This window comes from Hyperoodon ampullatus (genome assembly GCF_949752795.1).
Source record: "Hyperoodon ampullatus genome assembly, chromosome: 4".
Classification (NCBI taxonomy): Eukaryota; Metazoa; Chordata; class Mammalia; order Artiodactyla; family Ziphiidae; genus Hyperoodon; species Hyperoodon ampullatus.
In genome coordinates this window covers 3095146-3120857 of record NC_136917.1, presented here as the reverse complement: position 1 = coordinate 3120857, position 25712 = coordinate 3095146, and the positions used below count along the sequence as shown (strand labels likewise).

At 57.1% G+C, this 25712-nt stretch overlaps 1 protein-coding gene across 1 annotated transcript; it reads left to right on the top strand.

Moving 5' to 3' along the window:
• On the top strand, window positions 1-23799 carry WNT9A (Wnt family member 9A; the record flags this gene model as incomplete). The annotated part of the gene is made up of 4 exons (XM_079702958.1): window positions 1-95; window positions 19427-19683; window positions 20761-21023; window positions 23317-23799. The coding sequence occupies 4 exons, from the start codon at window positions 1-3 to the stop codon at window positions 23797-23799; spliced, it is 1098 nt and encodes a 365-aa protein (XP_079559084.1).
• Between the last annotated feature and the right edge of the window lie 1913 nt (window positions 23800-25712).

The window sequence follows — 25712 nt, the reverse complement described above, 5'->3', positions numbered from 1 at the left end:
ATGCTGGATGGGCCCCTGCTGGCGCGCTGGCTGGCCGCGGCCTTCGCGCTGACGCTGCTGCTCGCCGCGCTGCGCCCCTCGGCCGCCTACTTCGGGTAGGTGCCTCGGCAGCCCGGCGGGCGGGGCGGGGCGGGGCGGGCGGGCCGGGCCCGAGGCCGGCGCGGGCGCGAGGGCGGGGGCGACCCAGGTGCGCGGGGCGCGGTGCCCGGGCTAGCGAGGGCCCCCGGGTTGCCTGGAGCTGTTTGTTTGCGGAGCCCGCGTCGCTGGGTCCGCGAGTCCGTGTCCCCGTGGCGCGGAGCGCGGAGAGGGGCCGGCGTACCCGACGGGCTGGCGTGAGGCCCCGGTCCTCCGTGACCCCGGAGCCGTAGTCGCTGCGGCCGCACCCGCGGCCGTGCGTGAGGCTCCCTGGAACTCCGGGACCAAGCTCTGGTTATCGGCTCCCTTAGGCCAGGATTTCTTGCCAAACGTCTGGAGCCTCCCTGGCCCCTGCAAACCCACCCCCCCCTGCAGTTTCCCCCTCCTTTCTCTCCTCGAGAAGTTAATTTAACAACAACAAAAAAATACGTACAAAATCCAGATGTTCCTTGCTCTGAGCCCCAAAGGGAAAAAAAAACCTCCAGACTGGAGGAATTTTATTTTTCTTGAGCTTTGCTTCTGACGTTCGCTCGGGCCCCGGCCCGCGGGAGCGCGTCTGTGGGACCTCTCCGGTGCGCAGGGCCCAGCCCAGCCGTGAATGCTGCCTCCCGCCGCCTCCAGGGTCGCTGTCCTGCGCGCTTCTCCGCAGCAGCAGTTAGTGTGGTTTGGGCTCGTCTCTCTCCGACGTTCCTTCCTGCCCTTCCTCGTTCCTCGCTCCCAGATCTGGGATGTCCAGCCGGGCGAGCTTTGGGCACCCTCGCTGTACTCTGCAGATGGGCACACCGGGGTCTGGGTGGCATCGTGTGGGCAGCCCTCCGGATCTCCCCAGTCTCCCCGCCTCCTTACCCCGTGCCACTCCTGGAGCCGAGGCCACCCCCGCGTCCTGCCCAGTCCCTGTCCTGCGTGCCCTGCGGCCGTTCCCGGGCTGCCGCCCTCCACCCGTCGTCACCTGTTCCCTCTCCCCTGGACCAGGCGTCGGCGCGCAGCGTCCTGGCCGGCAGAGGGCCCCGTTGGTCCAGAAATGTGGCACTGCCAGGGCGGGGAGAGGCCGACTGGGCGAGAAGCCCTGCAGGTGTATCCTGTTCTCAAAGAAAATAAAATATTTTCATGGGAAACTTTCCCTTTGTGTTTTTCTCCCCCCTCCCCCTTCTCCTGTTCTTTTTTCCTGGGTTGTCTTCCAGGGTCAGCTCCCTGTCTCCTTACCCTGGAGACCCCACCCCGCAGCCAGAGCTGCGGCTGTGGGTTTGGCCCGCCTGGGGCCCAGGCTGTGCAGAGGCTGGCACGCCCCTGCATGCCATCTGTGCAGCCTTTGCCTCACCCTCTCGGGCAGAGGGAGGGTCAGAGGCTGGCTGTCTGGCTGCAGGTCCACGGTGAGTCACGATGGCCTGTCAGCCAGCTGTGCCTTCTCGCTGTCCGGGCTCAGCCATGGGTCTGCTCACCAGGCTTCAGACACACCCTAGGCTTGTCTGCGCCACGCTGTGCTCTGCTCGGAGTCTCCCTGCTGCTGGCCTTTTCTCTGGGAAGATCAGACCCACAGGGTGGCGTTCAGGGTCCTGGCTCCCGCCCTCCATCCCAACCCCTGTAGCATCCCTCTTTTTCTCCATGTTTTCTCTGCACTTTGTACCTTCGGGGAAGTGTGGCCAGTGGCTGTGTGGCAAGTCAGGAGGGCTTGGAGCCCCTGTGGCTTCTCCAGCTAGCCCTTCTGGCCCTGCCCTTTAATCCCAAAGGCCCCCTCAAGTGAGGCTTCCCAAGTCCTGCCCCGTGGGTAGCATAGAAAGCAGTTCCGCTGCCTCTGCTGGGGGTACACGCCACTTCCCCCTGCCACCAGACAAGAGAGACAGGACTCAGCTTGGTGGACGGAGGTCCTGGAGGATGGCAGACTCTGTGCCAGCCCCACGGGCAGAGAAGGTAAGGGACCTGGTGCTGGAGTCCACTCAGGAGAGCACCAGCCATGGAGGCCCAGCCTCTGGCTAGCAGTGACTGGCTGAGCCTGGGTCTGGGGCCCTTTCTCCTGGCTTAGTAAAGGGGCAGGAGCCAGAGGGGAGGGGGAGGAGGAGATGGCCCAAGGCAGGCATGGCCAGGCAGGGCTGGGCCAGAGCCAGGGGGCCTCTCTGCGCCTTGCGCTGGGGCTTCCCTCCCCACCCCAAGTACAGAGGGAACAGGGGGAAGGAGCTGGGATCCAGCCCTCCTCTCCCTTCCCCCACTCTGAAAGCTCTGCCTGGCACAGAGGCTCACAGGCAGGGCAGCTCCAGTTACAGCCCAGAAACCCAGAGAGGCTGGCCTGGGGGAGGATCACGTGGGTGGTGGGAGCCCTCCTTGCCCCGCCCCCCCACCCCCCCCAGGCTGCAACCCAAACCGCCCTGCTCCCGCTGTCCTGCTCAGCCTCTGGCCACCAGGCAGGGCCCTGCAGGTCACCTGCCGGCCATGGGAAAGGGGCTCTCCTCTCTTCCTCCCTGGCCTGACCGTTCTTTCTGGTGTGATTAGCAGGTGGTGTTTCCATCTGGTTCTCCTGGGGCTACAGAGATGTCTGTGCTCTGGGGGCCTAGACAGCTGGCCTGATGCTCTCTTGGAAGGAAGTGGAGCCTGACTCTAAGCAGGAAGAGACTGTCCCAAGGTCTTGTGGCAAGTTTGAGATACAAACTTGGACACCCCTCCCTGCTGCCAACCACCAGCCCGCTGCCCCACCCCATAGATCTGGGTGGGCTCTCCCATACTTTGCTCCTCTCTTGGCGTTATCCTCAGGTGAGAATATAGAGCTAAAGGGTGGGCCTTGTGTGCTGAAACCTGCTCAGGAAGGGATGCCCCAGGCCCTGGCGCAAGCCACCCTTGTGCTCCTCTGAGCCTGGAGCCAGGGGCTGGATCTGGGGATTTGGGGCATCTGTGCTTGCCAGAGCAGGGTCTGGGCTCCCCAGCACCTTGCTGCCTTTTTCTTAGAGGTTCCGTGTGTGTGCTGAGCCAGCCCCCAGCAGAGGCCCCTGGGAAAACGGCTAGACAGGCATCCAGGGGCTGCACAGGCCAGCGGAGGCCTGAGGCTTCCAACGTGATTAATCTTCTGGAGAATAAGAAGGGGCACGGTGAGCCCTGAGGCTCTTTCATGGTGTTGGCTTCAGCACTCCACCTTATACAGGAAACGTTTGCAGGGTGATGTGGGGGAGTGGGGCACTGCTGTGAGGTCTGGGCTCGTCCCAACTCTCTGGTCCAAGTGGCCTGGAGGCCTGCATGGAAGAGGCAGCACCAAGCGTGAGACTAAGGGCTTCCCTAGCCCATGAGGGGTGCTGGGAGCCGGTTCGAAAGGCAGCTGAGGTGCTCTGGACCATTGCAAATTGGGGGGTGGGGGGCAATTGGCCTTGGGGCCAAAGGTCTTTTTGTTATTGAAACGTAACTCACATCCTGTAAATTTACTTAGTTGAAGTATACCGTTCAGTGGTTTCTAATACATCCACAAGGCTGTGCAGGCAGCACCGCTATCTAATTCCAGAACATTTTCATCACCCCAGAAACCTCATATCCCGACCCCCTCCCCCAGCCCCTGGCAACCACTAATCCACTTTCTGTTTCTGTGGATTTGCCTATTCTGGACATTTCATATAAATGGAATCATACCATATGTGGCCTTTCGCATCTGGCTCTTTTCACCGAGCATGCTGTTTTCACGATTTATTCACCTTTGTAGCAAGAATCAGTACATCATTCCTTTTTGTGACTAAATAATATGTGACTAGCTGGACATATGGCAGTTTCCTTCCACCTATTCATCTGTTGATAGACACTTGGGTAGTTTCAACCTTTTGGCTATTGTGGATAATGCTCCTGTGAAAATTGGTGTACAAGTTTTTTTTGGGCTATATGTTTTCAGTTTTTCTCGGTACATACCTAGAAGCAGAATTGTTGGATCATATAGTAATGCTACGTTTAACCTTTTGAGAAGCCACCAAACTGTTTTCCACAGCATCATTTTACATTCCCGTCAGTAATGCACGAGGGTTCCAATTTCTCCACTCTCCGCCAATGCTTGTTAATTCTCTGATTTTAAAGAAAACATATTTTTTTGTTTGTTTTTAAATTCTGGCCACCCTGGTAGATTTGAGGTGGCATCTCATTGTAGTTTTGATTTGCATTTCCCTGATGACTAGTGATGTTGAGCATCTTTTCATGTGCACAGTGGCTATTTATAATGTCTTATTTTGGGGAAATGTCTATTCAGTTTCTTTACCTACTTTTTGGCTCAGTGGTTTGTCTTTCTGTTGAGTTGTAAGAGCTCTTTAAATGTTCTAGATCTATTCTTGGACTGAGGAGAACCTGTTTTCTTGACCTGTGAGCTGGCATGCTCTCACCCCTTCATACAGGGGCTGCACCCATGGGTCTTCACAACAGATCTTCCCCCTGCTTGGCCCCCAGTGGACTATGTGGGGGGCCAGGGTGCAGGTGGCTGTTCATTTGCTGGAGCCTGGTCTGGGGCTGGGGCTAGCTGGGGGCCCTGGCACTGTGCTCGAGGTCTGCCCCAGAGGGGCTGCTGTCACTGGGGTGAGGGTGGACTCTGAGTGTGGGTCAGGGAGGGTCGACTGCCCAGCGCCAGGAGGTGAGGGCATGTCCTCTGCTTCTCTGAATACTGAGCCTGGGGCTCAGCTGGCGGTCCTATGTGGCCACGTGCCTGCTGGCTGCTTGGAGGAGGGGCTCCCAGCTGGTCCCTAGAGTAGAAAGAAGGAGGGAACGTTCCCTGGGCAGCAGGAGCGAGCCTAATGGTAGAATGACAAGGCTGTACGGTGAGCCTGTGAGTGGGCAAGGGATAAGATGGAGCCCTGCTAAGAGAATGAGACAGCTCTGACAGGGGCTTGGGGGGCTTGTGTATGGGGCTGAGGGCTGGGGCTCACCTGTAGGGGAGGTCAGCCTTTCACAGAGAGGCTGGGGAGACCCAGAGTCCACTGGGGCTAGGGAGGGGCTGACAGAGTGGGAGGTGTCCCAGGGGATTCCCCGGCCAGGGGTGGTGGTGCTGTGAGCTAAGCAGGCAGGAGCTTAGGGAGTCACGTGGGTTTGGGCAACAGGGCAGGTGCTACCCATGGAGACCCACCTCCGGACAGACAAGCCCGCAACGGTCCTGCAAAGCCTCAGATCTGGTGTTTGAGGGAGAGGCCTTGGAGAGCAGTGTGCTTCGGAGGGTCAGGAGAGGGTAGGCCTGCACTGGCAGCTGAGCTGGGGGAGGGCCCAGGCGATGGGGCCCTATCCACAGTGTCCAGGGCAGCTGAGGGGCTGGCAGGGAGATTGCTGAGGCCCCTTGGAAGCCCCGAGGGGAGACCTCAGAACAGCAGGTGACGAGGGATGCCCAGCAGGCTGCGGGAAGGTGCCTGGGGGTGCGGGGAGGGCTTCAGGTCAGGGGAGGGAGCTCCAGGGACAGGAGAGGACAGTGGGGTGGTGTGTGGAGGGGCCTGGGCTTCCTGCCTGCCAAGGAGGGGGGATTCTTGTTGGACTCCTGGTCCAGGACCTCTGTGGCCAGCAGAGGGACCTAGGTGTTCCAGGTTCCCAGCCTGTGGGTCCAGGGCAGACGTGGGGAGGCGGCTGGAAAGAGCAGGCGGGGGAGGCAGAGGGGATCCCCCGGGGAGCTCACTGCCCCTTACATCTCGTCTCCAGAGTCCCTCCTGCCTCCCCCGCCCTCCTGGCCAGTCTTCTCTGGGGGGCTGTGGACTCCCAAACCGTTGGCCCCTGCCTGGCCTATTGTCCCCTTCCATAGGCTCCTGGGGGGGCCTTGCCCCGGCCCCCTCATACAGAGACCAGAGAGAGGCAGGTGGCAGCGTCAGGCCAGGACCGGGCCTCTGGGCTGGGAACCTCGTGCACACAGGCCGTGGAGTCCGGTGGCCTCCTGGTGGGGTCTGAGGTGAGGAGGAAGCCGCCGCCATCTGGCTCCCCTCAGCTGTGTGAGCAGATGTTCTGCCACAGCCGGCGGCCGTCTGGACGGGAGGACAGCTGGCCTAATCTCACCCCCGTCCTTGCCACTGTGGTCCAGGACCCGACTCCAGAGCCATGGGCACTAGCATGATCCTGCCCAGGCTCCCAGGGTGGCCCCAGACTGAGGGTGGCGCCCACCACCCACCCCAGGGGCCTTGTGATATAGAGGACAATAGAAGTGTGTGGGTATTTTTTCTCCTGGAAAAGAATGCACACACACGATTCCTCCCGGGGGGCTGTGGGCCCTGAATTCGGGGAGGAGCGATGAGCTGATAAGGGGCCTGGCTTGGCTTTCCTGGCTGTAGAAAAATGACACCTGTCAGCAGGGCCGGCACTCAGCCCCCTTAATCCCAGCCTGGGGGGCACCCGGCTCCCTTTGTGTATTGTCCCAGAGGTGGGGGTGCCCCTGCAGTGCCCACCCTGGCTCAGCAGACTGCAGGAGGTTTCAGAGCAGGCGCAGTTGTCTGGGAAGTGGGTGAGGCCAGGTTCCTGCTTGAAGGTCAGCCTCTGGTGGGTGGGGAACAGGGCCACTGTCCTCATGGGCCTACCCATCCTCCTGGGTCTGCCTCAGCTGTTGCCTCTTCCAGGAAGCCAGAGCATAGCCCAGAAGTATTGCTCCTTACCTGTAGCTCACCTCTGGGGAAGCCAGGAGGTTCCCTTGTGGTGTCTCCTCCAAACTGCACTGGGCTGGCTCTTCCGAGGCCTTTGAGGGGCCCTGTCTCCCCTCCGCTTCCTGGCTCTGCACCCAGGAGCCTGGTGTGGGGTCTGAGGTGCTCGTTCACCAGGTGGCCAAGCCCCCTGCTCACCCCTGGCCCTGACCTCCACCACGCTGCACCCACACTTGCTGGCTGGGCCATTACACCTTCCAGCGCACGGGTGGTGGGCCAGGTGTCGCAGACACAAGACAATGGGGCCTGGATGTTGGACAGAGGCTTTGCGGGCATTTTTGCTGTGGGTGCCGTGCTGAGGGCAGAGGGCTCCACTGGAGCTCCCAGGGGGCAGGTGGGAGGCGGGGGCTGAGGACCCCACTGAGCGAGGGTCGGGGAGGTGGGAGCAGGTGGCTGCCCATGGTGCATAGCAGGTCTGAGCAGGCCTCTGGAGTGGGGCTTGGTAGCATGGGCTGGATGATGACCAGCCTGTTTTTCTGCAGGGGCTAATCATTAATGGACATCTGCGGGCTGGGCCAGGGTCTCCAGAGGAGGGCAGCCCCACTCGGGACAGTGTCAACCTGGGTGGTGTGCTGGCCATCTGGCTCTGTGACCTGCGGGCACAGCCCGCCACGGTCCCCTGCTCCTCCCAGTGAGGTTCCTGGCTGGCCTGGTGCCCCTAGCCACAGGAGGAAACCCGGCCGCCCAGCTGGCAGGCCCTGCACCTCGAGACCGGCAGCCGGACGAGGGAATGGAAAAAGGCAAGCCTCAAGCTGCGTTTGTTTTTCTTAGCGATACCTGAGGTAGACGTGGCCAGGGAAGTGGTCTGGCCCGAGAGTAGAGGCTGCCAGGGGCTCCCAGACCAGAGCACACCAGACCTGGCTCCCTCTTGGACAGAGGGAGCAGCAGTGGCTGCCTCAGGCCACCCCAGGGTGGGGTGTTGGTTGAGGCTGTCCCAGTGACCCCCATCTGTGTCTGGCATGGTGCTAGGCCCCTGGAAGGCCAGCTCCAGGAAGGAAACCAGATATCAAGGTGATGCTGGTAGTGGCGGCGGTGGTGGTGGGGTCTGGTGGCTCTCTGAGCACCTGCCCTGCATCTTTCCTGTCCTTTGTGGCAGCCCCGTCGTGGGTCCACAGCCACCTCTGAGGCCTGGGGGTGTGGTGACCAGGGCACAGAGGTGGCCTGGTCACTCTGGTTCCTCCATGAAGCCACCGCAGCCCGTCTTCTCCTTGCGGAAGTCAGTGAATCTGGGGGTCCCATGCAGCCTCAGCCACCTTCCTGGGGGCTTTCGGCATGCCACTGACCAATCTGGGCTCCATCGTCCTGCTCTGGAAAGGGGGCAGTTGGCTGGTGGCCCTCAGAGTCTGGGGGTCCCACAAGTTCTGCTCGCTTCAGGGGCCAAGTGTGGACGAGGACCTTTCTCTTAGGCTTGGGGGTGCCAGGCCTGGTGGGCAGTGCTGTGGGTCCCAGTGTAGTGGAGTTTGCTGAGTCATGTGTCTGCCAGCTGACCCCCAGGGTGGCCAGGCCTTAGCTAGGCAATCCCCTGGACAGTGATGGATCTGCGGACTGACCAAGAGCTCTTCATGCCCTGGAATCTTCGGGCCCCATGAGGTGGGGACGTCGGGCCCTGGCGGTTCTCACAGCTGATGGAGGTGACAGCTGTCATAGGCACAAGGTCTTTGCCGCAGTGTGACCTGTACTCAGGGAGCTGCCCTCCTGCCCTGCTCATCCCCATCCCTTGGCCCTCACCTCCTCCTTGGCGTGGCAGGGCACCAAGTGATGGTGGAGCTCTCGGGGAGCCCCAGGCTCTGGGGGTGTCTATGCACACCCCACACCCGCCTGCTTGGGTGGGAGGCTGCAGGCCACGGGAGGATGGAGGGTTAATCTCAGAACCAGTTCTCAGCACTGGAATTTGTTTTGAATTTGATTCACACAGAAATTAAACGCCGTCTGGTGGGGCTGAGGTTTCCTTGGCAGGGCGCTGTGGCTTCTGGAACTCCGGCCTCTTCTCCTTCCGCCCAGCCCAGGGTCTCAGCTCCCCATGCCCGGGGAGCTGGGTTTGCGGGCAGGGTGGCCCTTGTGGTGGCTGGGCCTGTAGGCAGGAGGAAGGGCAATCGAAATCTGTTCCCCTACCCCACCTGTGAGTGGGAAGGGGTGAGGTGTTCTAGGGGCTGAGTGATGTGGGACAGGGATGGCTCCAGTACCAGCGTGGGCCAAACCTGCACCCACCCTCTTCCGACAATGCCCGTCCTGCTACCTGGCTGTCCTTGGGGCAGATGTGAGGATGTGTGACTGGCTGGGTGCTCAGAGGGGCTGCGCTAGTAGTCCCCAAGCAGTCAGGCATGACAGCCTCAGGCCTGGTCCACAGAGGGGGTTGGGCATCCCCAGACTCGGCCCTGTCTGTCCTAGGTTCTTTCCTGCTGCCCCAGGGCTGGAGTGTGCTCTCTGCAGAGCTCGTCAGGGGGGTAAGCCCTCAGCAACGTGGGACCTAATCCAGGATGATCTGGTCTCAAGATCCTTACCTTGATTACTTCTGCAAAGACCCTTATTCCAAAGAAGGCACATTCTGAGGTTCCAGGTGGCTGTGAATTTTGGGGACCTTTATCCTGTGCTTCAGATTATTCCTGCAAACAGTTTCTCAAATACGGCAACCAGCATATGGTCAGAGATAACTTCGTGTGCAAGGAAATGCAGCCAAGGACTTGCAGAAATGATGGCAGCAGACCAGTAAACAGAGCATCCCACACTGAATAAAACAACTCTCACTGTGCTTGCAGGAGCAAGATAAGCTTGGGATATCTGTAAGGAATGAGAAGCCACAAAAACTGACCCAGCAAGTTTGGAAAAACCAAATAGAACTGGGAAAAATTTTAAGTAGTAGACTGATTTGAAAGCAGGTTATAAACAGTTGAAGAGAATTAGCAAACTGTAAGATGGGTCAAGAGAAATTACACAGAGTGTGGCATGGGCAGGCAGATACACGGAAAGCAGAGAGGGTGAGAAACCTGGGGACACAGTGAGGAGGTCCCACATGCTCCACCAGAGGCCCAGAGGTAGAAGAGAAGAGGAACTGATGGGGTGATACATGGAGAGAATGGCTGAGAATTTTTCTGAAACTGATCAGAACAATCAAGCAGATTCAAGAGGCCCAGTGTCTTTCTAAGCAGAAAAAAAAAAAAAGTTCATGCCAGAACATGACAGATTGCAACTGCAAAACACCAAAGCAATCCCAAAAAACAAAATACAGATTACCTTCCAAGGATTGTCAGGCTGACAGCTAAGTTCAGAACTGAGAGCAAAGCCAGGAGGTGGTGGGACCATCCACTTGGTGCATGAAAAGAAAATAACTGACAGCCAAGAACTCTACGCTCGGTGAAGATTACTGTAAAATGAGGGTGAAATAAAGGCATTTTCAGACAAATTGAGAGTTGCTCTGAAGGAAATGTTGACGCCGCAGCTTAGGCATGGGAAATGGTCCTGCTGTGTTCCAGACACAAAAAGGAGTGAACAGCAAAGAGAAGGTCACAGGGAAGGAGGGGATAAGGGAACATTGAACAACTTCCTGTTGGGTCCTAAATGTAGAACTAAAATACACAACAGCATATAATTCCAGGGAGTCAGCAAGGTTGTGTTCTCAGGCCTCATATTACCGAGAAGGGGGTGGTATTGACCAACATTGAACATGGGTAACTCATAGACTCATGTTGTAATTTTGAGGGTAACCATGAAAATAATGGAAATATATGACTTCAAATTAACAGAAGGAAAAGCAGAATAATGAAAATAACCCAAAAGAAGGCAGGAGAGGAGAAAAGAAAAAAAGAGGCATGGCCAGCAGAAAGGATAAACTGGACCCCAGGACCCCAGTGGATGAAATGTTCCAGGCATAAGGCTGAGGTGATGGGGGTTGTGGTCAGGTCCTGAGTCTAGTTATAGGCTCTGGGTGAGAGACACACGATGTAAGGATAGAGAACATAAGAGGATGGAGAAAGAACACACCAGCTCAATGGGCCATAAGGTAAAGAGGCAAATGAGAGTAGAGAGAGACTCAGACTCAGCACAGTGATCTGAGCTGTGACTCTTTTAGTCAGTGACCTTGGGCTGTGTCAGGCTCAGTCTGGTGCCCTGAGGCTGCAGTTTCGGAGAGACTGAAGCAGCCACAGTGGTAGCTTAAATGCATATTTTAGAAGTGGAGAGACACTTGAAAGCACTCAGAAAGTGTCCATCACAAAAGTGAGGAAGAGAAGTAAGGTAAACCGAAAGAAAGTAGAAGTAGTGCAGAAATCAACAAAAAAAAATGTGCATTAGAGATGAACAGATCCCTCTCTGGGAAGGTCTTAGAAACATCTGAGGAGACTAACCCAGTGAAGAGGCGGCTCAGAGTGCTAGTGTCCAGCTATGGGGAATATCGTCACAGATTCTGCAAACAAAAACAAGGGAATGTCATGTACAGTTCCATGCTGATAAATCTGCAAATTCAGAGGAAATGGAGAAAACCAAAAAAGTAACAGAAACAGATTCAAGATATAGAAATACTGACTAATACTATAGTAAGCAAAGAAATTGGGTCATTGGGAATGTAAAGTGGCATGGCCACTGTGGCAAACAATCTGACAGTTCCTCAAACAATTAAATATGGAATTCCTCTATGGCCTAGCAGTTCCACTCCTGGGTATATACCCATGAGAAATGAAAACATACGTTCACAAAAAAATGTGTACATGAGTGGTCATAGTGGCATTATGAACAATAGCTGAAGAGTGAACAACTCAGGACTCCCCTGGCAGTCCAGTGGTTAAGACTCTGCGCTCCCAATGCCAAGGGTACGGGTTCCATCCCTGGTCAGAGAACTAAGATCCCTCATGCCACAGGACGCGGCCAAAAAATAATTTAAATAAGTAAAATCAATACAAAGAAGGAACAGCTCAAACGTCCATCACCTGAGGAGTAGAAAAATAGAATGTGGTATATCCATACAGTGGGATATTATTACGTGCTACCACATGGAGGGACCTTGAAAACAATGTGCTAAGTGAAAGAAGCCAGTCAGAAAAGGCCACATGTTGTTTGATTCCTTTTATAGGAAATGTCCAGATCAGGCAGACCCACAGAGGCAGAAGGTAGATTAGTGGTTGCCAAGAGTTGGGGGAGGGGCATAGGGAGGTAATAGCTAAAGAGTACACTATGTAGTTTCTTTCTGAAGTGATGAAAATATCCTAAAATGGACTGTGGTGGTGTTTGCACATATCTGCAAATATACTACAAAACGCTGAATTATATACTTTAAATGGGCAAATTTTATGGTAAGTGAATTATGTCTTAATGTATAAAGGTGTTCTAAAAAAAAAAGAAAAAGAAATTGGATCAGAAAGGAAATGTTTCCACCAAGAAAATGTCAGCCTGCGTGGCTTCATGGCAAGTTCCACCAAACAGTCAAGAAGACACGATTCTAATCTGACACAACTCTTCTAGGAAATGAAAAAAAAAAAAAAAAAAAAAACTCTTGCTAAGGCACTGAAACTCAGCAGGAAGAGCATGGGAGAAGAAAATTACAAGCATGGATGCAAACATCCTAGACAAAACATCATCAAGTTACATCAGCAATACAGAGAAAGGATAAAACCCATCATGGCCAACTGGGTTTATTCCAGGAATGCTTAATGTCTAACATTAGAAAAATCAATTAGTGAAATTCCTCAATTTAGCAGATTAAAGGAGAAAAATCACACATCAAAAGATGCAGGGATGACATTTGATGAAGTTCAACATCCATTTGTGATTTTAAAAACATTCATAGCAAACTAAAAGCAGAAGGGAACTTCTTTTACTTGATACAGGGTGTCCAGAAAAACACACAGCAAACCTCGTGCTTAACGGTGAAATGGCAAAAGCTTCCCTTTTAAGACCACGAGTCAGACAGGGATGCCTGTCGTCACCGTTGTCTAAATCTGGGTGATGCCAATTGTCTTCACAGACCCTCAAGCATGACGGGAGTCGTTTCTCTCGTGTAGCAATCATGCTCTGGCTCTGTGAGTGCATTGACTCCTGGTCTCTGGCCTTGTAATGCCAGTCTTTAGGGCGCCCTTGCATCTGGAGGGGTGGGTCTGGGTAGCAAGAGATGAGCAAGGATGAGGGTCCCCACTTTCTGGTGGTGGTGCCCACAGTTCTCTCCTTCACTTCATGGCCACACGTGCTGGCAAGGGCACTGGACAGCTCTGTGCTGGCTGGTGGCTATGGAGCTGGGGGTCAGGAGGCTGGGTCCCAGAGGGCAGCTGGCAGATTCTGCACGATTATGCTGATGGCCCTAGCCAGTGTAGGAAGGCAGGAAGAACCGCATAGTCAGAAAATAGACTGGTGTCTCTGCAGACTGCATGATTGTACACAGAGCATCTGAAAATCATCAGAGATGAATTGCAACACATAGCAAGGTCACCAAATACTACATCAGCATAGGGTCAGTTGGACTTTTGTAGGTCAGCAACAGAGGGAAGACTGACTTTATAAAGTTATTTTATTTTTATACACTATCACTCTGGAACACAGACTGACTCTAATACAGGGCAGCCCTGTGGGAGGCTGTAAGACTTCAGACTTCAGTGGGGGAACGTGTAAGACTTCAGAGAGAGGCAGGAAGGAATTCTGAGTAAATGGAGAGAGGTGCTGTTCTCACCAATGGAGAGATTCAAAATTGCACATACAGGGGACCTCCCTGGTGACGCGGTGGTTAAACATCTGCCTGCCAGTGCAGGGGACATGGGTTCGATCCCTGGTCTGGGAAGATCCCACATGCTGCAGAGCAACTAAGCCTGTGCGCCACAACTACTGAGCCCACGCGCCCAGAGCTGGTGCTCTGCCACAAGAGAAGCCATCACAATGAGAAGCCCGTGCACTGCAACAAAGAGTAGACCCGCTCGCCGCAACTAGAGAAAGCCTGCACACTGCAAAGAAGACCCAACGCAGCCAAAAATATATAAATAAATTTATTTAAAAAATTGCACAGAGCAGTCATGACCACCCCAGCAAACGTGTGTGCAAATGCAGGGCCAGCATGTGCCCTTGGAATCTGTTGGAAGCAGCTCCTGACGGAATCCCAGTAAAACGTCAGGAGCTCGTGACACTAGCCCAGGGTGGAGCCTGGAAATGAGCCACATGTGAGGCTGCTGTGACGTCACAGAGCAGCGAGGAGATGGAACCTTTGGGATCCTGAGGGAGGGATGCTGGCCCCACCAAACTTCATGGGCAGATGTTGGTGTCAGCTGGATGGAGAGCTGGATGTGCACAGCAAGATGGGGAAGCTTTTGGAGGATGTTTAGGAGAAGGTTTATGACATTAGTGGTGGGAGTTGAGAGTCCCTGGGCACAAGGCTGTTTCTTGAGCTGGGTGAGAGCTGTGTTTCCCAGTTGTGCTGCTCACTTGCATGTGTGTATTATATCTTTTGAAGACACCTGAGTGTTGTAAAGTGCCAGACCAACATTTAGATCTCATTTCTTCCCAGGAACTGGGTCCAGCACTGGGAGAGGACAGCCAGGTGGAGCAAGGGCAGCCAACCTGGACTCGAGGCCTCCATGGGCTTCCTGGGCAGGCTCATGTGCCCATCGACCCGCCTGTCTCAGACCAGATGCCCTCGGAGAGGGAGGGGCAGCTGTGTTGAGCACAGTGGCAGGTGCACTGGTGTGGGCAGCTGGGCGGTTGGAGGGTCTGTGCTGTGCCAGGTGGCCTGGGCACTTTCTGGGCTGGAAGGCGCAGCCCCTGGAGATAGGCTGTGTGGGCAGAGGCTCATTGCTCCAGGCTGGCATACAGGGCTGAGAGCCTGTGAGGGGTTTCTCCATGCCACTGGCTGTATGTTGAACTTTGTCATTTTGAATGGGCCACATGTGCATGGGACAACGTGTGAGTGGCTCACACGCTATAAGGGAGAAGAACGTGTTTCCTCTGCTCCAGGCCGCCTTTATCCTGGGTTGCCCCATGCACCCAGAGGTATGCATGCAGGTACTCTGCAGAGGTAGGCCTGTGCCTTACACTGAGTGTACACAGCAGGTGGGCTGCGGATTTTCTGAGGCCTGCTGAATACTGGAGTGGATGGATCCCATTTATTCAGCCAATCTCCAGTCTTTCTGAATACCAAACAGTGCTTCCAGTGTTTTTGCATGACAACATTGCATTGGGTAACATGTGAGTGACATACGCTTGTACGTTTTTTCTTGCTGACATTAAATTTTTTTTTTTGCTTATATGTTTTAAGATAACATATCTGTAGTCTGTATTTCTAGAAAGAGATTTGGTGGGTGAATTTTTATAGGTATGTCAGTCCAGAATTCCAGCCAAGGAGGAACACCTCCTTCCCTGTGTCCTTGACAAAAATCCTATGAGACATTGATTTGTACTCCTCTGATGAATGAAAAATAACCTATCAATATAGTTTTATTTTGCATTTTTTTGAGTGAAATGCAAATAAGTTTGTTTTGTTTGGTTTGGTTTTTTTTGGTGTTACACAGGCCTCTCACTGTTGCGGCCTCTCCCGCTGCGGAGCATAGGCTCCGGACGCGCAGGCGCAGCGGCCATGGCTCATGGGCCTAGCTGCTCCGCGGCATGTGGGATCCTCCCGGACCGGGGCACGAACCCACGTCCTCTGCATCGGCAGGTGGACCCTCAACCACTGCGCCACCAGGGAAGCCTGCAAATAAGTTTTTAACAGCCAGCTATATTCCCTTCCCTTGAGCTGTATGTTCATATCCCGTATCCAATTAACAGTTGATTCCTTTGTTACTGATCTAGAGGAAAAGATACACCTGTGTCCACATATGTACATGCAACACATGCACATGTGCCCACATGCGCATGCCCACACACAAGCAAAGAAACTTGGTCCTTGGCCTGGGATCTGAATTGCAACATTTCCTCTAATCTTTGTCTGTTGGTCTTTGGATTCTATGCTACTTTTTTTTTTTTTTTTTTGCGGTATGGGGGCCTCTCACTGTTGTGGCCTCTCCCATTGTGGAGCACAGGCTCCGGACACGCAGACCCAGCGGCCATGGCTCACGGGCCCAGCCGCTCCGCGGCATGTGGGATCTTCCCGGACCGGGGCACGAGCCCGTGTCCCCTGCATCGGCAGGCGGACTCCCAACAACTGCACCACCAGGGAAGCCCTCTATGCTACTTTTTGCTGTGCAGAGATTCTTGTACATTTAGATAGTCTAATTTATTAAATTTTCAAGACATTTTGGATTCTGAGTCACTCTGACAAAAGCCTTCCTGATTCTAAGAATGTCTTATGAACCTCTCATCTTTCCTCCAGCACTTCTGTGGGTTCCTCTTTGTGTTGTCGTTTCTGCCTCTTGTCCCTGGGACCTTCTCCACTGAGCCCGGACCCACCTGACGGCCACCCTCTTCCCTGTACCCCATGCATTGTCGCACACCGGCACCTCCGTGAGGGTTTGTCCTCTGTCGCTGCAGTCCAGGCCATAAGCTCACAGGCTGGCTGCACTGAGTCCACACTGACTGTTAAGGGGGCCTGGACAGGGGGCAGCTGGGCCCCCATAAAAGAGAGGTGGGGACGTGCCACCTTGGGATGAGGGACGCCGGGGGGTAGGGCAGTGCTACCCCCTTGGTTTTCAGCCTCATGCCTACCATGGGAGCTGGGTGATGGCTCAGGGGAAAGGCCTTGCCCTTGGGCCTCAGGCCTCAGGCCCCAGCCGTCTGGCCACACGATTTTCAGATGGCCATTCCTGGACTTGAGCTGACCCTTCCTCCACATCCTTCTGCCCAGAACAGATGTAGACCCCACCTGGCCTCAGGAAAGTGTCAGCTTGCCTGTGGCTGTGTTTATGGAGCTGCCTCTGATACCCTGGTGGACATGCTGAGGCCAGGTGGGAGTGAAACTACCTCTAGCTATGTAGGCTGGCCCTGAGTGTGAGGGACCCCTGAGCTAGCTCCTCGTGTGCAGTGTGGGCACAGGCTGGCACCGGGTGGAGGGGGCCCTGTCCTCAGCGCCCATGTGCAGAATTTGGACACAGGCACCCCCGCTGCCTCCTGGAAGACTGGAAGGCAGCATCACCTGCCATTTGTCTCCCTCTCCTTGTCCCTTTCCAGCCCGGCCCCAGGTCCCCCCAGGATGGCCTTACAGTAGGGGTCTTCTTGGATGCCGGAATGTTTTGGCAGTGGTGGGAGCTTGGTTAATCTGAATCCTGCCTGGGGCATGTGCTGGTTGGAGGCTACAGTGCTTTAGCCATGTGGCACGCAGTTCTGGGCACAGCTGTTGACATTCCTGTCTGGGGACAAGTCTCCACTGTGTGAGCTGTCTTTGTGTGAGGAGTATGGCTCTTCCGGCCTCCAGCCCAGGGTCCTCGGGCCCCTGCCTGCTCACCCTGCCCCAGCACAGCAGCTGTCCTCAGGCAGGGGCCTGGAAGTCCACAAAACTGCCCCCTGACATCAGCCTCTGCCACATCCCCACGTCCTTAGGCATGAAGTCCTAACGCTAGATAAGGGGTGCAGGTAACTGGGGCTGGCCTGTGCTGCTACCCCTCCCATGCATCGTCCCAGCTCCAAGCTCATGTGTCTTCTCCCCGAAGGTCTTACTGCCTCTGCATCCCCACTGCTCAGTGGCCCACAAAGGATCTGTCCGTGTCTCAGGGACCTTTGGAGCTTCTCCTCTAGCCAGCACCCATGCTGGCCTCCCACTGCACACCCAGGGGCCCCCTGATCCAGAGTGTTGCTTACGGAGAGGGGCACGGGTCCTTCAGCAACGTCTGCACAGACCTGAGCTGGCAGGGATGCCTCTGTGGGCTCTGCTCACCCACACCCTCGGTCTCAGGGTTGGGAGCAGTTGCCGCCACTGCTCTCCCACAGCTCACTGGTACACTAGCTCTGAGCACTGTGGAGAGCAGGGCCAAGGCCTGGGGTGGGTCTTCTCAGGGTGCCCACCATGGCCTCACTCATGCTGCACCTACGTGTGCAGAGGTGGGGGGTAGTGGTCCTTTCCACTCTGCACCCCTAGGCCTGACCCGTGTGCTCTGGTGTTCTGGTGGCCTCCTTGCCCAACGCTGCCTGGGCCTCCTGTCAGCCTGGTTCCCGAGCCTCAGCGCCCTGCTTTGCTGTTCTCAGGGTGCTGATCAGCGAGGGTGAAACAGGGGCAACTCCTTCAGGGACCGGGGTCCAGAGGCCTCAGGGTAGGGCTGATTCTGCTTTGCACGGGCCCCACCCTTACCAGGGTGGATGCAGCGACTCCCTTCTCCACTAGGCAGGGCAGGGCATGCTGGGGTGTGTGTGCATGCAGCTACAAAATGTGGTACCCCAGGGGAACCTCAACCTGCAGCATTACTGCTGGAGTCTGTTAGAGGGTGGGGTTCTAGAAGGCCCTGCCCACATCCCTTCCCCTGCAGAAAGCTGCAGCTCTCTTATCAGCCCAGTGGCCACCGTACCCCTGAGGGGCTTTGGAAGGACAACAAGAAATGGGATGGGGCACGGTGTGGGGCTCCAGTATCTGTGGACTCCTGGTACCCCTGGTTCCTGGGGTTGGCTGAGGTGAGAGGTGGGGGCTGGGGCTTGTTTCTAAAGATGCTCTAGTGGTGGGCTCTGAGCCCCATTCACATCCAGGTGGGCACCTCTCCCTCCCGAGGGCTGAAGGTCTGGGTGGGGCTGGGCTTGGACGTTCCTGGAGCCCAGATGTGCAGTTGTCTGTCTGGGGACACTGAGGCCCATGGTTCTGAGCACAGAGCAGGCAGAAGGCCAGAGCCGGTCAGTCCCTGGATGGAGCAGCTGGTAGGGAGTTAGGGCAGGCAGGCCAGACAGAGGAAGACAGGCCCAGGCCAGGGCCTCGGCTCAGCCAAGAGAATGGGTGGAGTTGCACAAGAACCAGCAGCCCGCTTCCTGGGTGGCACCTGGGACCTGGGCTGGGAGGCCCCTTCTGGTGCACATATTCCAGGAGACCCCAATGGAACCATGGGGGCCATCTGCACAGGCTGCAGGAGGACAGGGAGTGAGCCAGGGCCATCCTCAAGGGACCACAGGGCCATGGGGGGCACCCCCAGCTGGGGATGGCAGAGGGTGGGGGTCCTAGAGCAAGCTGGGTGAGCAGACATGGGAGTGGGTTGGGCAGGGTACAGTAGATGTACGTCTCATGTGGCCTGAGGCAACTGTGCCCGCTCCCTGCCTTGGTTGTCTGCCCTTGGCCAATACCCTGGGCTGGGCAGTCTTCCCAGGTGTGTGCATATGAGGTTCTAGCTGTATGTTCCTTCCCCTGTCATCCGACCTGGGCAAGTGAGGCTGGTGTCAGCTGGGGTGTGACTCCCTGAAGGGACTTGTTGGGGAGGGGTCAGCATCCATGTGGGTACCTGAGTCATGCTCACTGGGCAGCCAGTGTGAGAACCCAGGGCATGCAGGGGGCCAGGCAGGGGTCCACAAGCAGTTGGCAGGGCAGGACGTGAGTGGATATGCGGGCAAGCGGTTGTAGAGAGGATGCCTGGTGGGCACGGGTCCCACGGCCTTCTCACTACCCCCCCCCGCCGGGTTCTCTGTGGCCTTTGTGTCCCTGTCCCTGGGCCCGCTGCCCCTCCTGCCCCCCAGGTGGGCCCACGGGGGCTCCTATCCAGTTGCCGCCATGCTTTCCGGCCGAGCAGGTTCTTCTGCTGCCCCAGCATCTGCAGCCCTCGCTCAGCGCCCACCTTCTGCCTCTGGGGCAGGGCTCACTCTGGCCTCTCTGTGCCCAGGCTGACGGGCAGTGAGCCCCTGACCATCCTCCCGCTGACCCTGGAGCCGGAAGCAGCTGCCCAGGCACACTACAAGGCCTGCGACCGGCTGAAGCTGGAGCGCAAGCAGCGGCGCATGTGCCGCCGGGACCCCGGTGTGGCTGAGACGCTGGTGGAAGCGGTCAGCATGAGTGCTCTCGAGTGCCAGTACCAGTTCCGGTTTGAGCGCTGGAACTGTACCTTGGAGGGTCGCTACCGGGCCAGCCTGCTCAAGCGAGGTGAGTGTGCTGGGACACTGGGCCAGAGCAGGGAGGCAGGACCTCCTAGCCCTGGTGTGCGCCCCTAGTGCATCACCTCAGCTGAGTTCCAGGTGACTGGGCGGTGGGTGGGACTGACCCCGCTGCTTCCCCCTTCCCCTTCCTCCTGCCCTCTCCCCCACGCCCGGTCCCTTCTCACACCTGCATGGAACAGTTGCTGGTGGCACAAGGCGCACGTGGTCAGCTGTGACAGGGCCTGAGGCAGCTCTGATGGCTCTTGCCACATGGCAATGGCTGAGGCGCCTGGGCACAGGAGCAGGTGTCCAGCTGCTGCCCCAGCCCAGAGCACGGAGCCTCCTCTCTTGTGTCTCCTTCTGCATGAGTGTGCCAAGGAGGACTCTCATCTGAGTCTCTCAACAGCGTTGTTTTAAAAACTAGGGGACACGGGGGAAGGGTAAGCTGGGACGAAGTGAGAGAGTGGCATGGACATATATACACTCCCAAATGTAAAACAGATAGCTAGTGGGAAGCAGCTGCATAGCACAGGGAGATCAGCTCGGTGCTTTGTGACCACCTAAAAGGTTGGAATTGACGGGTGGGAGGGAGACCCAAGAAGGAGGAGATATGGGGATATATGTATATGCATAGCTTATTCACTTTGTTATAAAGCAGAAACTAACACACCATTGTAAAGCAATTATACTCCAATAAAGATGTTAAAAAACAAAACAAAACTAGGGACCTGAGGCCCAGGGCATGGCAAGGCTCACAGAGGGCCCTGGCCAGTCTAGTAGGTTGGAGACCCAGATGGATAGGGTCTCTGATTGCTGGGCACACCTGTGGCCCAGTACACTCTGGGTTCTCTCCTGCCCCTGACCAGTCCTATGTCTGGGGCACAAGGGAGCACCTCCTGTCCCCAGGTGCACATGGCAGCCCAGGCAGGTGTGCCCCTCCCTGTGTGGAAAACACCAGGAAGGAGCCTTCCCGCAGACCCTGCTCTATATGGAATGTGTGCCTGGGGATGCCATGATTTGGCTGCACCCGAGTGAGACGGGGGCCCTGTGGCCTGCTGACCTGCCCCTGCCCCCACCACCCCAGGCTTCAAGGAGACAGCCTTCCTTTACGCCATCTCCTCTGCTGGCCTGACGCATGCACTGGCCAAGGCGTGCAGTGCAGGCCGCATGGAGCGCTGCACTTGTGATGAGGCCCCTGACTTGGAGAACCGAGAGGCCTGGCAGTGGGGTGGCTGCGGGGACAATCTCAAGTACAGCAGCAAGTTCGTCAAGGAGTTCCTGGGTCGGCGGTCTAGCAAGGATCTGCGAGCCCGTGTGGATTTCCACAACAACCTCGTGGGTGTGAAGGCAAGCGGGGTGGGGTGCGGAGTGGGAAACGGTGCAGGGTGGGGGGCGCACAGGGCACAGGGCAGGGCATGGGGTGGGTGTGGGGTTGCAGGTGGCGTGAGTTGGGGAGCAGGGCGGGACAGTGCAGAGGGGTGGGCAGGGCGCATATGTGTTGAAGGGCTGGGATGCAGGGGCTGAGGGAGGCGCATTGGTGGGGGAGAGGGCTGGGACGAGGTGGAGTCGGCTGCCTCTGGGGCTCTGTTCCAGCCACTGGTGACAGCCAGGGCCTCCAGTCCTTCTGCTTATAAGGCTCATTACTTACCGGATGGGCAGGGATACTAGTTGTCATGGTGGGGAGCTCCATGGAGGGGTGCCCCATGGTCTCCCATGGTTGGGTGGAACCAGAAGGCCTACTTGCTGCTGGCTGGGGAGCAGGCAGGTGGGTCTGGCTGGTCAGGGCCACTGGGAGGGTCTCCCTGCGGGGCACCATCTAACCAGGAGGACAATGGACTGGTCCTTACCTGCCAGGGCTGAGGGGTGGGTGGTCCTGTCACCAGGGACCTAGGTGGACAGCAAACGGGTAAGTGTGTGGTCCAGAGGTCCCGGGGAAAAGCTGGGGGTGTGGCTGGCTCAAGCTGGGGAGGCTGCTTCTACCTCAGGGGCACTGTCTGTGGCCAGGACTGTTCCAAGGAAACTTGAAACAAAAGACTCAAGGTGAAAAGGACTGTTTCACCTCTCTTGCTGGGCCCTTCTGGGAGCTGCTGCTGCAGGCATGGCTGGGCCTGGGGGGACCTGGCTCTGCAACCACTCTCTACCCACCTGCCAGCCGCTTGGCTCCACGCCACTGGAGGAGGCATCAGGTCCCGCCACCTTCACTGTGGACAGAACACCCCACCCTCTTAGTCCCTGCACAACCTGGACAATCAAATGCCTCCCAAGGCTCAGCCTGAGCTGTGGGATAGTCAGGGGCTGGGAGGGGGATCTGCGTGCTTGCTGGGCAGCCCTTGGGATATGGAGCCCCAGCCTGGGGGCTGGAGTGGGGCGTGAGGTAATTAATGGCAGCCTCACTCTGAGCCCCTCTTTATTGAGAAGCCAGAGTTCTGAGGTGTGGGCTTATTAAAGAATCAATTTCCCCCTTTTCCACAGGAGCTCTGCCTGCCTTTCCTTCCACCCTCTGGGGAGGGGTGCAGGCTGATTAAATCCCCCATGGGAGGCCCTTTCTTTTCCTCTGCACTCGCCCTTTTGTAAGCTATTAATGAAAAGTCAGAATATGAAAGTGCTCCATTAGCTCCACTGGTCCTGGGTAAGCCTCGTTTTAATTAAATTTGTCCGGGTGTCTCAGCAAAGTATCATTAAATGTGACTCTTCTGTTGCCTGGCTGGAGGGCAGCTATGTTTCTTAATCCCCCTTGAGCCGACTCTCCCTGGGGGCAGTGTGGGAGCTCAGGCCTGGCTTGGGGCCCACTGGGAGAGGGACCTCCCCTTCCCCTGCCGTTCTTCTTCCCTGTGTCCCTCTAGGGACCCCAGTGTGGAAAGTCAGGCAGGAGGCCCCGTGGGACAGCTGGGCTGACTCCACGGCTTTGCAGGTTGGACCCAAGTCCTGGGAGGGGAAGGGCCCAGCCTGGGTCTTAGGCAGCTTCCCAGATCCCAAGCGGAGTGTTGGTGCTGTGCCATGCCTGCTCCGGCCTGCATGTGTGCCGTGGGTGCAGCCCCCTCCCATCTGGACCTCTCTGGAGGCTTTCTCCCACTTTCCAAGTTACTCTTAGCAGGGTGGGGGATGGTGCCCGCACATGCAGTAGCATCTGATCCCTATGCTCAGGCAGGCGCATAGTCAGCTCAAATGTAGACTCTAGTGGCCAGTTCTGTCTACTAGGCAAGCTAACTTGCTTGTCCTTGCTTTTTTAAGGAGCAGACTGCTGAGGACAGACTGTGTGGCCCGGGGGTTGCTGACAGGGGGGCTAATGCGGAGGTGTGCCCTGCCTTGCAGAGGGCAGCCTGGGATGCAGGGATGGGAAGGGAGGGCCACGATGGTGCAGGAGGTGGGTTCGGGGTGCTGCGGTGGCCACTCTGAAGGTGTGGTGCTGGCTATGGGGTTTCTGTCCTGGGTGGTCCATGGCTTGGAGAGGGAGGGACATGTGTGGGTGCCAGGGAGCCTGGGTGATGAGCAGTGGTGACCCCCTTTGCCTGGGCCTGGGTCTGGGGGGCCATGAGGTCTGGCCCTGGGGTGAATGGCAGTTCCAGCCCCTCTGAGGGTTGTCCTTGGGGACTGGTCTCCAGTCTGCTCAGAGTGGCCCTCATGCCCACCTCCCTCCCAGGTGATCAAGGCCGGGGTGGAGACCACATGCAAGTGCCACGGCGTGTCAGGCTCATGCACCGTGCGGACGTGCTGGCGGCAGCTGGCGCCTTTCCATGAGGTGGGCAAGCGCCTGAAGCACAAGTACGAGACAGCGCTCAAGGTGGGCAGTACCACCAATGAGGCCACCGGCGAGGCCGGCGCCATCCCACCACCGCGGGGCCGGGCCACAGGGACGGGTGGTGGCGACCCACTGCCCCGCACACCGGAGCTAGTGCACCTGGACGACTCACCCAGCTTCTGCCTGGCCGGCCGCTTCTCCCCCGGCACTGCCGGCCGCAGGTGCCACCGTGAGAAGAACTGCGAGAGCATCTGCTGCGGGCGTGGCCACAACACACAGAGCCGGGTGGTGACCCGGCCCTGCCAGTGCCAGGTGCGCTGGTGCTGCTATGTGGAGTGCAGGCAGTGCACCCAGCGCGAGGAGGTCTACACCTGCAAGGGCTGAGCCCCTGGGCCTGGCCAGGCTGCTGCAGGGGTGCAGGCAGTGCACCCAGCGTGAGGAGGTCTACACCTGCAAGGGCTGAGCCCCTGTGCCTGGCCAGGCTGCTGCAGGGCTGCAGGCAGTGTGTGCAATGTGAGAGGTGTACACCTGGAGGGGCTGAGCCCCTGGGCCTGGCCAGGCTGTTGCAGGGGTACAGGTGGTGTGTGCCATGTGAGGGGTCTAGACCTGCAGGGGCTGAGTCCTTGACCTGGGCGCCCCCAGTATACTTGGTTACAAGGCAGGGGCAGGGCCAGGGAGTTGGCTGGGTTGGCCAGCTCCGCCCTTTTGTCTCCCCATCTCGAAGGCCCAGTCTGACCTCTGCATCCCCTCTGTTTGTCCCTCCCCATGACCTGAGAGCTTTGCACAGATGCTTTCCAAGCTGTGTCCCCCTAAATCACCAGGTGCCCCTCCTGCGCTGGGTGCCCTCTGAGGAGCAGCGGGCACACCTTCGTGACCACACGGCCTCTGTGTGAGCTGCCTGTGGCCTGTCCTGCACCAGCACTGGCTTAGAGTCAAACCACTAGGGGAGAGAGGAGATGCCTGGCTGCCCAGGTGCGAGGGGTGTACGGCCGGCCCCCTCTGACATCGAGTACTTCTCTTTGGAGTGATATCAGTGACTTTTAAGTTATTTTTATTTAACTAATATATAATTATTCTTCTCTCCACCCCTGCAGTCTCCCAGGCTGCGGCTCCTCCCCCTCTCAGCAGAGCCGGGCCTGGAGGGGCCCTTTCTCCCTTCCCTCCACGCCCCCTCCTAAACTGTTCTCCTGATCTGCTTTGTCGTTTGAAACCACTAAATCCAGAGAGACATGCTGTCGTCGTTTTTGAAGGAGTAAAGCAGGCTGTGTCTGGCCGCCACCCTCAGGGTTTCTGGAAGCCAGGTCCCGTGGTCCCGGTCGGCTACCCATAGCAAGGCTGACCTGGGAAGTGGACGGGCCCTGCTCTGAACCCTGCGGGCACATGGCTCCACACTCCAGCCTCCTCAGTGCAGATTCTGGGGCTGGGGGTGGCAGAAGGTGGCCTGTTCTCCCCCAGAGGTGGACATGGGGAGGGGCAGTGCCAGCCCCTCGGAGGTTCATTTCATGAGGAGGCACGGCTTGCTCTCTGTCACTGCGGGGGAGGCAGCGTGGGGACAGACATGGGTGGAGAGAGTCTAGGTTAGGTTGTGGCAGATGGAAGGCTGTTCTCCTTGGCCATGCTGTTGATTTTGCGGGGAAGGGAGAAGGATGGCCAGCGCTGACCTGATTTGGTTTGAGGGTGTGCGCACACGTGTGTGCATGTGTGTATGCATGCATGAGCGTGTGAGCATGAGCATCTTTGTGTGCATGCATGAGTGTACATGTGTGTGAGTACGTGATGTGTGTATGCATAAGTGCACGTGCGTGCTTGTGTGTGAGCAGGTGTGTGTATCTGCATGTGGTGTGTGTTCACGCATGAGAATGTGAGCACATTTGTGCATGGGTGTGCATGTACGTACATGGATGCATGTATGTGTGTGACCATGTGCACATGTTTGTGCATGTGCGGTGTCTGTGCTTTGTGCACGTGTGAGCATACGTGTGTGTACACGCATGTGCGTAAGCATGTCAGTGCATGTGTGTGGTGTGTGTGCTCATGCACGCTGTGTTGGGTTGTGGTCAGTGGTTGGCGGGGCTGTGGCCTCTGCCCTGTGCCCTTCCTAGGTGTGGAGTTCTACTTCCCATGTTGGTGGGGCCTCCAGCCCTGGGCCCATCCTGCTCAGCTCTATGACTGTGCTCCGAGGGTGTGCGCTGGGGTTTGGGCAAGCACAGAGCTGGGTGGCAGCGTGGACACGGGAACTACTGAGTGAAGGGATTCCTCGGAGTCCAGGGGGGGCTTCAGGAACCCTGGGGACTGTG